Genomic DNA, 13,286 nt, shown 5'->3' with positions numbered 1-13,286 from the left:
CAAGCTTTTGGTCACTTATTCTAATATCTCCTTATGTGGCGCAATGTCCAATTTTATTTGATAACGCTTCTGTGAAGCACCTTGTGATGTTTTGCTCTGTTAAAGGCACTATATAAATGCAAGTTGTTGTCGTTTGGGGATGGTGTACTGCAACAGGGACACTCCAAAAGATGGAAAGGGTGGAAATGCCCATCAGTTGTAGAAGATTTTTATTATGTATAGTAAGATTTGCTGCAAAGTATCAGTTCTGTGCTCAGTCAGTACATCTTGTTACAGATGTTTTTAAATGTAAGGCATTATAAGTCCTGTGATCTTGAAAGGTGCTATATAAATGCAAGTCTGCCTGTGTGTTAAGCTGGTTTTAAACCACAGAAATAAATGCCCTCGATGGATTTTCATGTCTTGGAAGACCCAGTGGAACAGGACTAGGCTTTTGGACAGTTTGGTTTTGAATTGGAAGTATTGTTTGTAATTTGATTATTCAGATAGTGCAATGTGGGCTACCTGCACTATGGAGAACTCTGCAGTTAGCTTCAGTGTTTGTCAAGAATTAGCCCCTTGTATTCCCGGTGCTCTTACGTGGGAGGGTCAGTTGTGTTGGTGCATTTTTTCGGCAGTACTGATACTTTAGCTTCTGTATGGCTTTGAATAAGTCAACCAATGTGTCAGCCATGGCTCATTTGGTCGCGCACTCACCACTGAGTCAGAAGGTTGTGGGTTCTAGTCCCACTCCAGAGACTTGAGCTGACATTTCTGTGCAGTACTGAAGGAGTGCTGCACTGTTGGATCAGTCTTTCAGATGAGATGTTAAACGGAGGCCCCTGTCCTAAAGGCCTGCTACTCGAACTGAACCCGACGGGACCCGGCGACCTGTGTCGGGTTGCAATTCTGGGTCCGGCATTTGGGCTCGGGTCGGGCTGGGTTGGACAAGCTGTATCACAGGTAAGTGGCTCCACTGTTAATTTAAATTTTGCACTAGAAAGATGGTTTTGTTGCAGCTATTTTAAGCTTGTGCAGATCAGCAACAAAGTGAAAAACGGAAGGTAAGTTAAGTAATGGTCGGGTCAGCCGTGGGAAAAAATGGAAGGACTTGGGCCTGGTCGGGCTTGGGTCGGATGTGGTTCTGTCGGGCTTGGGTCGGGGTTTTTTTTGCAGACCCGAGCAGGCCTTTACCCTGTCTACTTTCTCAGGTGGATGTAAAAGATCCTGTGGCATTATTTGAAGAAGAGCAGGGCAGCGCTCTGTGGTATCCTGGACAATATTTATCCTTCAACCAATATCTGGTTATTATCTCACTGCTGTTTGTGGGACCTTACTGTGTACTGATTGGCTGCGCATTTCCTACCTTACAACAGTGGCTACACTTCAAAGGTACGTCATTGTTTTGAAGGGCCTTGAGACATCCTGAGGTTGTGAAAGACGCTAGGGAAATGCAAGTCTTTCTGTTTAGGTAAAGAGGCTTTGTCTCTTTGGCCAGACTTAGCTGAGTTAAAGGTTGTGTGTTTAAACCATGCCACAAACCCTACCATAGGATGCAAGGGCATGATCTAAGCTGACATTGCTCTTGCAGAGAGCTGACATAGACTCGACGGGCCAAATGGCCTCCTTCTGTGCTCTAACCATTCTATGATTCTATCTCAGTGCTGCATTGTAATTGTCAACCTAGATAATGAACTGAGTTTTTGGTGTGGGAATTGAATCAATGATCCTGGACTTTTACTCTGAGTGGGCATGTGACCAACTAAGTCAAACTGACACTATATATAAATAAGCAAGATCCTCCTATTTTAAGGAAAATAAATTTTTTGTGATGTACTACAATATTCTCTCATTGGTATGGTCTTCTTTTCTTACTCCCAAGTGCATGTCACCCTCTTCAGTTTGTAGAGTGGAATATGGGCATTGATAGTAATGACCTGTATAGATGTAATTTCTGCTCCTTGGTCAACCTTTAGGAAGCACACTTGAGTAAAATGAGAAGGAGCTCTTCTGCTGTAAAGCTGGACTGAGTAGGCAAACTTGCCCGCAGATGCGATGTTGAATGTGAGCTGGTGTTTAGGTTTCCCCATGAGGGATACATTGATTCAGTAACTGCAACACTAGAAACATTACTTGGCTTGATGGGTAAGTGCAGAACCTGGTGTAAAAGAAAGATATGTCTTTCACTACCTGAGGATGTCCCAAAGCTAAAGAAGTACTTTTTGAAATGCAGTCAAATGCAACCAAGATCCCAAAATCACCAATCTGATAGTGACTGGATGCTTTTTTTGTGATATTGTTTGAGGGATAAACGTTGGTCAAGACACCAGGAGAATTACCCTTCTCTTCAAAATAGTGGCCATGACATCCTTTACAGCCACTTGAGCCTTGGTTTAACATCTCACCCGAACGGTGGCACCTTCAACAGTGTTCCATCCCTCAGTACTGGAGTGTCAGCCTACAATTTGTGTTCAAGTCTCTGGAGTGGACTTGAACAAACAACCTTCTGACTCATAGACAAGGGTCATACTCACTGATCGACAGCTGACTCAAACAACAACATAAACTGCTGGAAATACTCAACAGGTCAGGCAGCATCTGTGGAGAGAAAAATACAGAGTTAAGTTTCAGGTCTGTGTGACCTTTCATCAGAACTGGCAAAAGTTAGAAATGTAGTAGCTTTTGAGCAAGTGAAAGGGAAAAGGGGGAAGAAAAACAAAAGGGAAGGTCTGTGATAGTGTAGAGGGCAGGAAAGATTAAATGACAAAAGATTTCATGGTACAGAGCCAAAGCGAGCAGTAATGGAACAAATAAAGAAGCAAAAGATGTGTCTGGATGAGGTGTAAATGACAGGATAGCAGTGGTCTGAACACAGTATAACACAGCTGACTGTTGTAGTGATGAGATACAGACCAGGAGATCCTGGTCCAAAAATAAAATACTGCAGGTGTGGGCAATCTGAAATAATAACAAAATGCTGGAAATACTAAGCAGATCAGGCAGCATCGATGGAGAGAGAAACAATGTTAACGTTTCAGATCGATTATTGGGTGATTTCTGAATTAGATTTTGGAAGAGACATCTGATTGCATGGAAAGAAGCCTTGTCGATCCAACAAGCCATTCACTTGAGAGCGACATATTTACTTTTAAATCTCATTTGAATCAAATTAATCAGCAAATCGTCAGGCTTCTTTCATGTGTTGAATGTCATTTATTTTATTGTAGCTTTTCCCAAGTGTGAATTTGAGAAGGAACTCTTAATTGGAAAATATATTGGATTCGTTGTAATGATAGCTGTCCAAAAACTGCAGTGTAGAATAATAGATATACTAGCAGAGACCCGCAACACATTTGTGGTCAAATTAGGTCTTTATTGCAACCAAACTTCTTTAAATACAAGATTTCTGGTTATTCTTTCATCACAAACTTTAACAGAATCAAAACATCTGACTCTGGAAAAAGCTACATAAAGCTCCCCATGTGTAAAAACAGGCCTAGGAATAGAAATACAGATTTTATCAAGAGTCAGGCCTTACGACTTGTTTATTATCATAGAATATGAAAGTCTAATTACAAACTGTTTTCTCCTGAGTTGAGAAGGCAGGTTTACATTTGATGGGCTCAGTACCATTCGAGGAATAAACATTCTCTTTCCTTGAAATCTGCCTGTTATAATTTCAGCATCTCTCATCAAGAAAACAGCTTCCTAACTACCAGTCTTGTTCAATGACAAAGTCCTTGTTGAGGATTCAAGTTTTGTAGCAACATTATAACTGTTCCTTCCTTGAGTCTAAGTTTGTGGTGGCATGTTGTCCAGCCAGGGTTACCACAGACCAAAGCTTATGATAGCTATAAAATCTCATACAAATGTTAATCACCGGGATTTCAGCATAGCCTGACAATGGACATGTAAGCATTTATTCACTTGAATAGTGAAAACCAGTAGTACAATTATAGATTTTGTCCTTCCAAACTTGTATTAAGTCTGGAGAAAGTGTGGTGAAGGATGGGTGGTTATAGATCTCTCACTGATAATATAGGTAATGGGAATAATTAAAAAATGGTGTAACACTCACACAGTTTTGAAGTATCTTGGGTTCCATGCACTATAGGCAAGATTGCATCGATCCCAGTATGCTAAATTGGTCTGGAGATAATACACCCTCGATACCGATTATATCCATCTGCGTAATAGAATGCTATTAAATATCTCAAATCACATTCTTACCTTCTGCTGTTGTCACCACCACCAGTTGTTGGCGCTGCAGGTGCATCATGCACTCCCGTCCTCTGCATGTTCTGTGTGCCCCAGCCTCCACCCACCCAATCACTCCACCAACCAATTAAAACAGGACAGGCAAAACACAAGTATTATTATTCTAGATGGGTAAGTGGAAATAACTAAATCATAATTAGATGTGCATTTCAGGGAAATAAACTTGCAGGCCTATGGAGACTGGATTGCTGTACAGAGAGCCGGCCTGGATTTGATGGGCTGACTGGCCGCTTTCTGTGCATAATGACTGTATGACTCTATAACATAATCCTGGGGTTTAGGAGAACCAGATTTTTGGTATAATACCATAAATACTCAGCTGTTGAACTTGCATCTATATGGTTTTATATAATGGAGGAACATAATTTGTTTTCAACATTTTGCAAAATACAGAACATTGCTGGTGCCTTGTATTGTGGAAAGGTAGCAGACTTCATAAGTGGTGTGACGTGAACTTGCAGGACTGTAACTGGTAGGGTGGTTGCAAAGTTTTTTTTAATTGAGTTGAATCTACAGACTCACCCTAATCGGTTTGCTAAAAATAAGTGCTTTAATTGGAATTGTACATGATTTTAATTCTTTAAATTCCAGGTTAAAAACACAGCCCACTTGATCAGCATTTCGATCCTATCGAAAAATAGTAGGCCTTTGAAAGATATTAGTTTCTCCTGGGTAAGGTCGGAAGTCTGTTAACAATTGGGTAACTACTTGTGCAGACTTAGGTTTTTGAAACAATTGGAGTAAATGGGGGAAGTGATTTGGTACTTTGGAATTGTCTGTGTGGGTTTGCAGACTGATGCACGTTGCAGTATTTTTGCCTTTGAAAGACAGAAAAAAATACATGGTCTCACTGTTCGATGATTACTAAATGTGTGCAAAGTGCACACTTACAATCTGTTCACAGGCATTTCACACCTAAGTCAGCCTGCTGTCCTTGTGGCTATTACTGCATGTACAGAATTGAAAGCTGACTGCTGTTCATTCTGAATTATGTGGTTGGATCGCTTTGCATCTTATGATACTGTGTGAGAATCATAAAGACCAGCCTGGATACAGGTCACATTGAGACAGCAGAAGTGAGGATTTTTGAAGAAGATATTCTGTGTCTGTCAGCAGATATTAAGAGTGTGTAGACTAGAGAGAGATCCTTGACTTTTCTGGTAGCTATTATTTATGGCTGACATTACAGTAAACTGCAGTTTCTACATGCCGTGCAGTGTACATTGGGCTCAATAGGAAATGGGTTTTAAAACTGGTGTCAAGTCACCCTATTCATTTTTTATTAAACTTTGTTTTGTGCCCTTAAAGTTTGAATATCTTTTGATAAATTCAGTGTGGTTGTATGGGTTTTTAAAATGATCTACATGTAACTAATAGTGTGGTATATGCTTACCAAATGATAGAAGTAATAGAAAGGAAAATGAGATCTGCTAGAATTTTGCAGTAACACAAATGGGTTTAAAGGGAAGGGTGCTTCGCATCACCCCACCCCTCAGCATATATTCATGTCGAACACCTGGAAAGAAGAAATCGATGATTCCAGCAATATGTGAGGTTTGAATTAATACACCTGTTGCACAGCTCTCTTGGGGAATGACACTGTGTTCATCCATCATCATCCCACTTTCATTAAATAGCTGATGAAGGAGTTAATGGAACTCAGAAGGAACAAAGTGACGAAGTTTTGAAGTTGCATCACACAAACCAATCTGTGACTCGCATGCAGAACGATTTAATGTTTTTTTTAAAAAATGGGCATACTTCCAGCTGTAATTTTTCAAATTGTAACTTTACTTAGCAGACATACTTGTCCTTTGCCAGATCAGCCCATTTGTGGCAGTTATGTTGTGTTCCTGTGTTCTCAGTGCGCTGATTTCACTCTTCTACATTAGTTTTCCTATTGTCATCGGTGTTCTTTCAAATAAAGGTTGATTTGGTGGGCGGAGACTAGCGCATGCAGAGGCACATAGCGTCCCCAGAGGACTGGAATGCATGGCGCATGTGTGGCTGTCAACGGTTGGTGGCATGAATTTCTCCAGACTTAACCCAAGTTTGGAAGAACAAACTTTGAGTGTACTACTGGTTTTCACTATTCAAGTGAATACATTTTTAGATGTTCATTGTCAAGCTATGTTGAAATCCCAGTGACGAACATTCGTATGAGATTTTCTAGTCATCGTGAGCTTTGGTTTGTGGTGACCCTGGCTGGAGAGATTGTTTCTGTGAGGATGGGATGGGAATGATTGGAGGGATTGGGATGCTGTGGGAGGGATGGAAGGAATTGGATGGGGATGGCATGAGTTGGTGGAGTTGGTTAAGTGTTTAAAAAATACTTCCAAAGGGCATGCCATCACACAAACTTAGATTCAAGGAAGGAGCAATTATAATGTTGCTATGAAACTTGAATCCTAAACAATGGAACAAGATTAATAATTAGGAAGCTGTTTTCTTCGGTGAGAGATGCTGAAATTATAACAGGCAGATTTCAAGGAAATAGAGTGTTTATTCCTCAATAGTATTGAGCCCATCAGATGTAAACTTGCCTTTTCAACTCAGGAGAAAACTGTTCTCAATTAGACTTCAATATTCTATGACTATAAACAAGTCATAAGGCTCTTGACAAAATTTGTAATCATATTCCTAGGCCTGTTTTGCACATGGGGAGCTTTATGTAGTTTTTTTCAGAGTCAGAAATTTTGATTCTTTGCTGAGAGAATAACCAGAAATCCTGTATTTAAAGAAGTACGGTTGCAATAAAGACCTAATTTGACCACAAATGTTTTGCGGGTCTCTTCTAGTATATCTATTATTCTACATGCTGTAGTTTTCAGACAGCTATCATTACGATCAATCCACTATGTTTCCCAATTAGGAGTTCCTTCTCAAACCCAAACTTCAGTGGTTATAAAGTGCTTTGGGATGTTGTGAGGCTATGAAAGGTGCAATCGCAACCTTTCTTTTTTCTTTATTAAATGTACAGTGGTTGACTGAATTTGGAGGAGCCATTTAGTTTGACTTGTTGCTGTCCTTTGGTTGCATTTCACAAAATAGAGTAACAAACTTTCTGTTTATTAATTTTTTTATTTATTTAGAGATACAGCACTGAAACAGGCCCTTCGGCCCACCAAGTCTGTGCCAACCATCAATTTATACCAATCCTACACTAATCTCATATTCCTACCACATCCCCACCTGTCCCTATATTCCCCTACCACCTACCTATACTAGGGGCAATTTATAATGGCTAATTTACCTATCAACCTGCAAGTCTTTGGCTGTGGGAGGAAACCGGAGCACCTGGCGAAAACCCACGCAGACACAGGGAAAACTTGCAAACTCTGCACAGGCAGCACCCAGAATTGAACCCGGGTCGCTGGAGCTGTGAGGCTGCGGTGCTAACCACTGCGCCACTGTGCCGCCCTGTGTTCTGTATTGTTATTGGAATCCATCATGTAGTTCCATAATTATAAATTACTACTGTCCTGTATTTGACAATATTGGAAGTGAAGGGACATCTTAAAAATGGGTTACAAATGATATTGATTGTAAAGTTACAATTTTCATATGTTTCACTGAAAAACCTAAGTAGGAGTACCAGAAATACATGCAAAAGTTAGCTTTTCTTAAATTTTTATTGTCCGTAGGGTTTGGTATTAAAATACCATAATGATGTGCCTGGAAGTTTTCATAATTTTGAAACTGGAGGCTTTCTGCATACTGCAGTACAATAGCATGTTGTATAGGCAAAGCTGTTGGTTTTCACAGAAAAACAGATGGGATTGCACAATGTGATCATTAAACTATAAGTAAAACTTCTGGAAGCCTTACAATATAATGAAATTGAACTTGTTCGCCACCGTAAACCAGTGACTCTGTTTAACTCTCATCCAGTCAAAAATGTGAAATCTTTGGGCTGAAAGAAAGAACTTACATTTCTGTAGCGCTTTTCATGAATGCAGGATGACCCAAAGCACTTTGCAGCCAATTAAGTACTTTTGAAGTATAGTCACTGTGGTAATGTAGGAAACATGGCAGCCAATTTTTGGACAACAAGGTCTGACAAACAGCAATGAGCTAATTGACCAGATAATTTGTTTTGGTGATTCTGCTTGAGGTGTAAATATTGGCCTGGAGACCCCCCAGGGATAGTTCCCCTGATCTTTGAATAGTGCTATGGAATCTTTTACATCCACCTGACAGAGCAGACAGGGCCTCAAAGTCTCACCCAAAAGACGGCACCTCTGACAGTGCAGCATTCCCTCAGTACTGCACTGGGAGTGTCAACCTGGAATTTGTGCTCAAGTCTCTGGAACGGAGTTTGAAACCTTGACTCGGAGGTGAGCCAACTGAGCCAAAGCTGGCACATCAAGTGAATTCAATGCGTATCAGTTGCAGGCCCTTGATTTTGTAAAGGCTGTTCAACTGTGACTCCGAGTAAGTAATGATGTAGCTTGTGGCAGGAAACAGAGATGCTGTTTTAAAGCGATTATCTTGTCCGCACAACTCAAATGAAGTTATACAAATGGGGTAATATGCGCTGTGCAGTATTATGAGGCACTATGTGTGTTGCAGATAACCTTGAACACCAATGGACAAAGTCTGTTTTGATGGTATTGCATAGGGACAATGTCCAAACACCAAATTATTGTACATTCTTTTTTACATTGGAAATGTATTTGAAAGGATTTCTACTGGAAGTATTTCTCTGGCAAATTTGGAACAGGAAATAAATTCCCAATGTAAGTGAGACTATTTTAGCATCAGAGGTTCGATGGCTATTAGACTGTTTTCTGAAAAATTGTGTCTGATTATGCTCCTGTAAGTGCCTTGGGACTTTTTACTGCACTAAAGGTGTACAAAAGCTCAAGTTGTTAGTGACTCAGCACACTCCAGTTAAAGATGTTTTACGTTAGCTTTAGCCAACAACAGTCGAAATTCTCTATCAGGGTGTGCTCCATGTTGAATAAGTGCACGAATTATGAGTCAACACGACGTGTTTCTCGTTTCTGAAGCTATGTAGCTTTTCAACTTTTTACCATTTCAGAAGATGACTTTTCGTGAGACGGCAATTGTGTTTTTGGACTGTTTGATTCACATATTCTCATTGGGACTTGTTCCAGTTTGTCTTGATAACAGAGAGTATCTAGCTTTGTATCCAACGGGGATTTCCCCGTTGGTAATGATGACAAAAGTTGTTAGTTACATGGGAAGTGTGCATGCACTCACAATACACCAACCTCCATGTGTTCATTATAATGTATGAATGACAAATTTTCAGATTCATAAAAACTATCTCCCAGAGAAAAATAACAGTTGTTTTATTAGGCACTACAAATTTCTTCTTTTTGCTTACTTCATTTTTAGTACGAATTTTAGTTGCTAAACCTTTGTGTTTAACCAGCATACATTGATGGGAACCTGATTTTTCAGATCAGAAGTGGAATGTTCCCAAGTCCGTTATTCTGGAGAATTGCATCTAGAGAATGTCTTTAAACACTGCAATTCAAAATCTTGCAATTTTGTAGCTAACGTGGATTGACAGGGTTATCCAAACGTAGAGTGATAAATGGGGCCGTTTCAAGGCAGCCTTGAATAGAATTCTCTGTTGGGCTAAATTAAGTATACTTGATTGACGGTTTTTGGCTTTATTTCGAGTGGAATTAACTGTTACAAAGTGGGCGATGGGGAGGAATCATGAAACTAGCTAATATTTGACATCTATTTGTTCATTTTATTTAATATCCGTGCCCTTGCATAAATCCAAAATGTGTTTATAAACACATGCATACAAGAGTGACAGTATAACCTGGGAAGTTGACTGCTGAGCTTGACAGCTGACTGCTGAGCTTAACAGCTGATCGTGCAGAAGCCCAGAGATCTAGGACTTACCGGTAGGCAGTACAAAGCTTCTTCATTTGCTGCACACTCAGTGATGTAACCTGATTTTGCCAGGCCTCTATTGGCTTATCTGGGTACCTATTTGAGATTGAGGCCTGTAGTAGAAAAGAACAAAAAAAAGTGTCAAAAGCCCAAATTGGAATTTTTAGGTTACAGCTTCAATTGATTCATATGTTCGTATGATTTCTAGATAAAGTTTGCTATATTAATAGCCTATTCATAATCCTTTAATTTGGATGTCCTTCCGTGTCAGTGATGGTTTGTATCCATGGTGAATGCTTTTGTCAGTACAAAGATTGAACCTAAACTAGGTAAAATGATCCTATAATTAGCCAGTAATTCTAATATTTTTCGAAATGGATTGATGAGATGTTATCTGAACTCTTAAGATTGCTAATAAACTGCAAAGGTTAAGCTCCTGCAGCTTACGATGAACATTTCTAGGTATCCAATATTCTCTGTGTAAAATATGACTGGAAACAACACTTAGATAGTGGCGAGATTTAAATAATTCATGTGTAATGTAGTGACGATAGAGTGGACATTCAAGAATTGCACACAGTTGAAAATACTCAAGATTTTGCATGGATTCTCTTTCCTCAAAATGTTCATTATCTTCAAAAAGCATTTTCCCTCATATTTTACCTCTTCACAATAAGTACAGCTGGCAAATCATGGGTAGGAAACATCTGTCTTGTTAAAATTTTTCATCTGTCAGGGGGAAGAGAACCGAGGCTGAGTCCTCTTTTTAAAAGGCAATTGAATAGAAATTTAAATATCAATAAACATTGATTACAAAACTCACCAATACAACCTTGTACAGCAATGGATCTTGTTTTGACTGGTATATCCATGACTCCTCGTGTAGGTTGTGGCTGTACAGTCTGTTGGTGTGTAATCACGTTGCAATGTGAGGCATTGTTTACCACTTACACCTACAGGGAGTTCAGCATGCACGCTCTCAGTTGGCGCTTTGAGTATTCTATTAAGATGAACGGGAAGCTGGCGCTCCCAAGTTGCAGCAAGCTGCTGGCAGTGTGCCATTCTTGGCGGTTCTGGATTACGTTCTCATTTGTTCTCTCCCTGCTCATTTCAAGCAGGGAGAGCTTCTGCAGAAGCAATGTGAGCTGTATTGTACACAAATGACATAGTACTGTTTTACTAAGGTGAACCAGACCCCTGATGCTGAAGTTTGCTTTTGTTTAATTTTGAAGGCAATCGATGAACCTCCATATCTGACAGTCGGTACTGATGTGAGTGCTAAATACAGAGGGGCATTCTGTGAAGCCAAGATCAAGACAGCAAAAAGGCTTGTTAAAGTTAAGGTATGTATCTCCTGGGTAGCTATAGCAATGGTGCCTCCATTTTTCTGACACTCCTTCATGTATTTCCTGGCTTAATGTGTTTGTGTTCATAGCCCTGGTGGTGCTCAGTTTAAATATGGCACGAAGCAAGAAATGGGAAGGAAGGATAATGTGGATTGAGATAGTCCAGATTTACAGAGCAAGCTGAAGTATTTATGTAGGTTAACACTGCAGGGAGAGACGAAACAGCCACAGAAATACTTTGGAACCAATCAGTGATGTGATTTTGCTGCTGTGATGTCATAGCAGAAGAAACCCTTTCAATATCTGAAACTTCTGCACCCAGAGCTGTGTGTGCAAGACTGTGAATGCTAGCAAAAGGTTAGTTAGGTTGTGTTTATTATAAGGATTCTGATGACATAAGATGCATCCCGGGAACCCTTAGATTAAGTTGCAGCTTTACCATTAGCCTTTGTGGCTGTATTTGTAAGTGTAACATGTTCCCCATTCTCTGCTGTATCATTATTTGTGGATTATTATTCACTTCATGTAAATATTGCGAGGAGTACCTTGTGATGCTTTCTGTGGTGTAGTTTTTGCTGTACATAAACTGCAAAGAATGCATGGTTGGTGTCCACAGCACCTGCTGCTGGCAGGAAAATGAAACCAATCTCTCACAAATATCATTGAAAATACTATTTTGTGGCTGTAATTTCAATGCAATAATCATATAGGGTGCACAATTGTTATAACCTCTTCAAGCTTTGGCCTTACAGACTGACTGTGGGTTTGAGGTCATTCTATTACAATTGCTTTTGGTTAAACCATTGCGCTTACCCTAATTAAATATAAATGGCAAATAGTGAAAAAAGTTTCTTTGTATAACATGGAGATTGTTGTGATATCCTGCTGCAGAGCAGTCATATAATCCATAAGAGGATATAATCAACAGGATAATTAAAGATAGTGATTTGTCACTGGAGAGGCATTTTAGAAAATTGTGGGATAGTTGTGGTTCAAATTTGGAAACTGATGTTTGTGGGCCTGACTTCAAACTTATTTGGACAGCTAAGGCATGACTGTTGATCTCTTGGGCACTGCTCCCAGCACACTCTCAGCTGGTTTCCTGAGCTCTGAAGCTTTTACACTTAGTTACAGACGAAAATATCAAGTGGCAAAGTAGCAATCTCTGGGGAAAAGTTGGCTGATAGGATCAATGCTCAGAAAATCAACTGCTAATTCAGTCGGGTCTGTGTGCCTGATTAAAACTAGTACTTTTTAAAAACACCTGACTCTCTCAGCAGGAATTGCTGTCTCACTTCTGATTGTTGCCCACAGGTCTCACTTTCTAATTAATCACACTATTTCTGGGCTAAACTGTGCTGTCTTGACACAAAAGGTCACTCTATGAACAGTCATTCGTGTGGTGTCGTGGTTATGTTACTGGCCCAATAATTCAGTAGACTGTGACTTCAAATTATCGAGAATACCTTTTTAAAATTTCATTCTTGGGATGTGAGGGTGGCTGGCAAGGCCAGCATTTATTGCCCATCCCTGATTGTCCTTGAGAAGGTGGTGGTGAGCTGCCTTGAACCGCTGCAGTCCATCTGATGTAGGTACTGTTAGTGCTGTTAGGAAGGGAGTTCCAGAGCTTTGATCCAGCAACAGTGAAGGAACAGCAATATCGTTCCAAGTCAGGATAGTTTGTGACTTGGAGAGGAACTCATAGCTCATGGTGTTCCCATTCACCTGCTGCCCTTGTCCTTCTAGGTGGTAGAGGTCATGGGTTTGGAAGGTGCTATTGCAGGAGCCTTGGTGAGTTGCTGC

The 13,286-nt window shown here is 40.1% G+C and overlaps 1 protein-coding gene across 4 annotated transcripts in view; it reads left to right on the top strand.

Moving 5' to 3' along the window:
* Positions 1 to 13,286, top strand: part of arid4b (AT-rich interaction domain 4B) — a 201,097-nt gene that overhangs the window by 3,450 nt on the left and 184,361 nt on the right. For all 4 annotated transcript variants that reach the window (XM_068020532.1, XM_068020511.1, XM_068020502.1 and 1 more), the window contains exon 3: positions 11,370 to 11,480. In XM_068020532.1, the coding sequence (XP_067876633.1) occupies positions 11,370 to 11,480 (111 nt within the window). The remainder of the gene's footprint in view (positions 1 to 11,369; positions 11,481 to 13,286) is intronic.

The sequence above is a fragment of the Heterodontus francisci genome, chromosome 3 (genome assembly GCF_036365525.1).
Source record: "Heterodontus francisci isolate sHetFra1 chromosome 3, sHetFra1.hap1, whole genome shotgun sequence".
Taxonomy (NCBI): domain Eukaryota; kingdom Metazoa; phylum Chordata; class Chondrichthyes; order Heterodontiformes; family Heterodontidae; genus Heterodontus; species Heterodontus francisci.
This window is presented reverse-complemented; position numbering and strand designations above follow the sequence as displayed.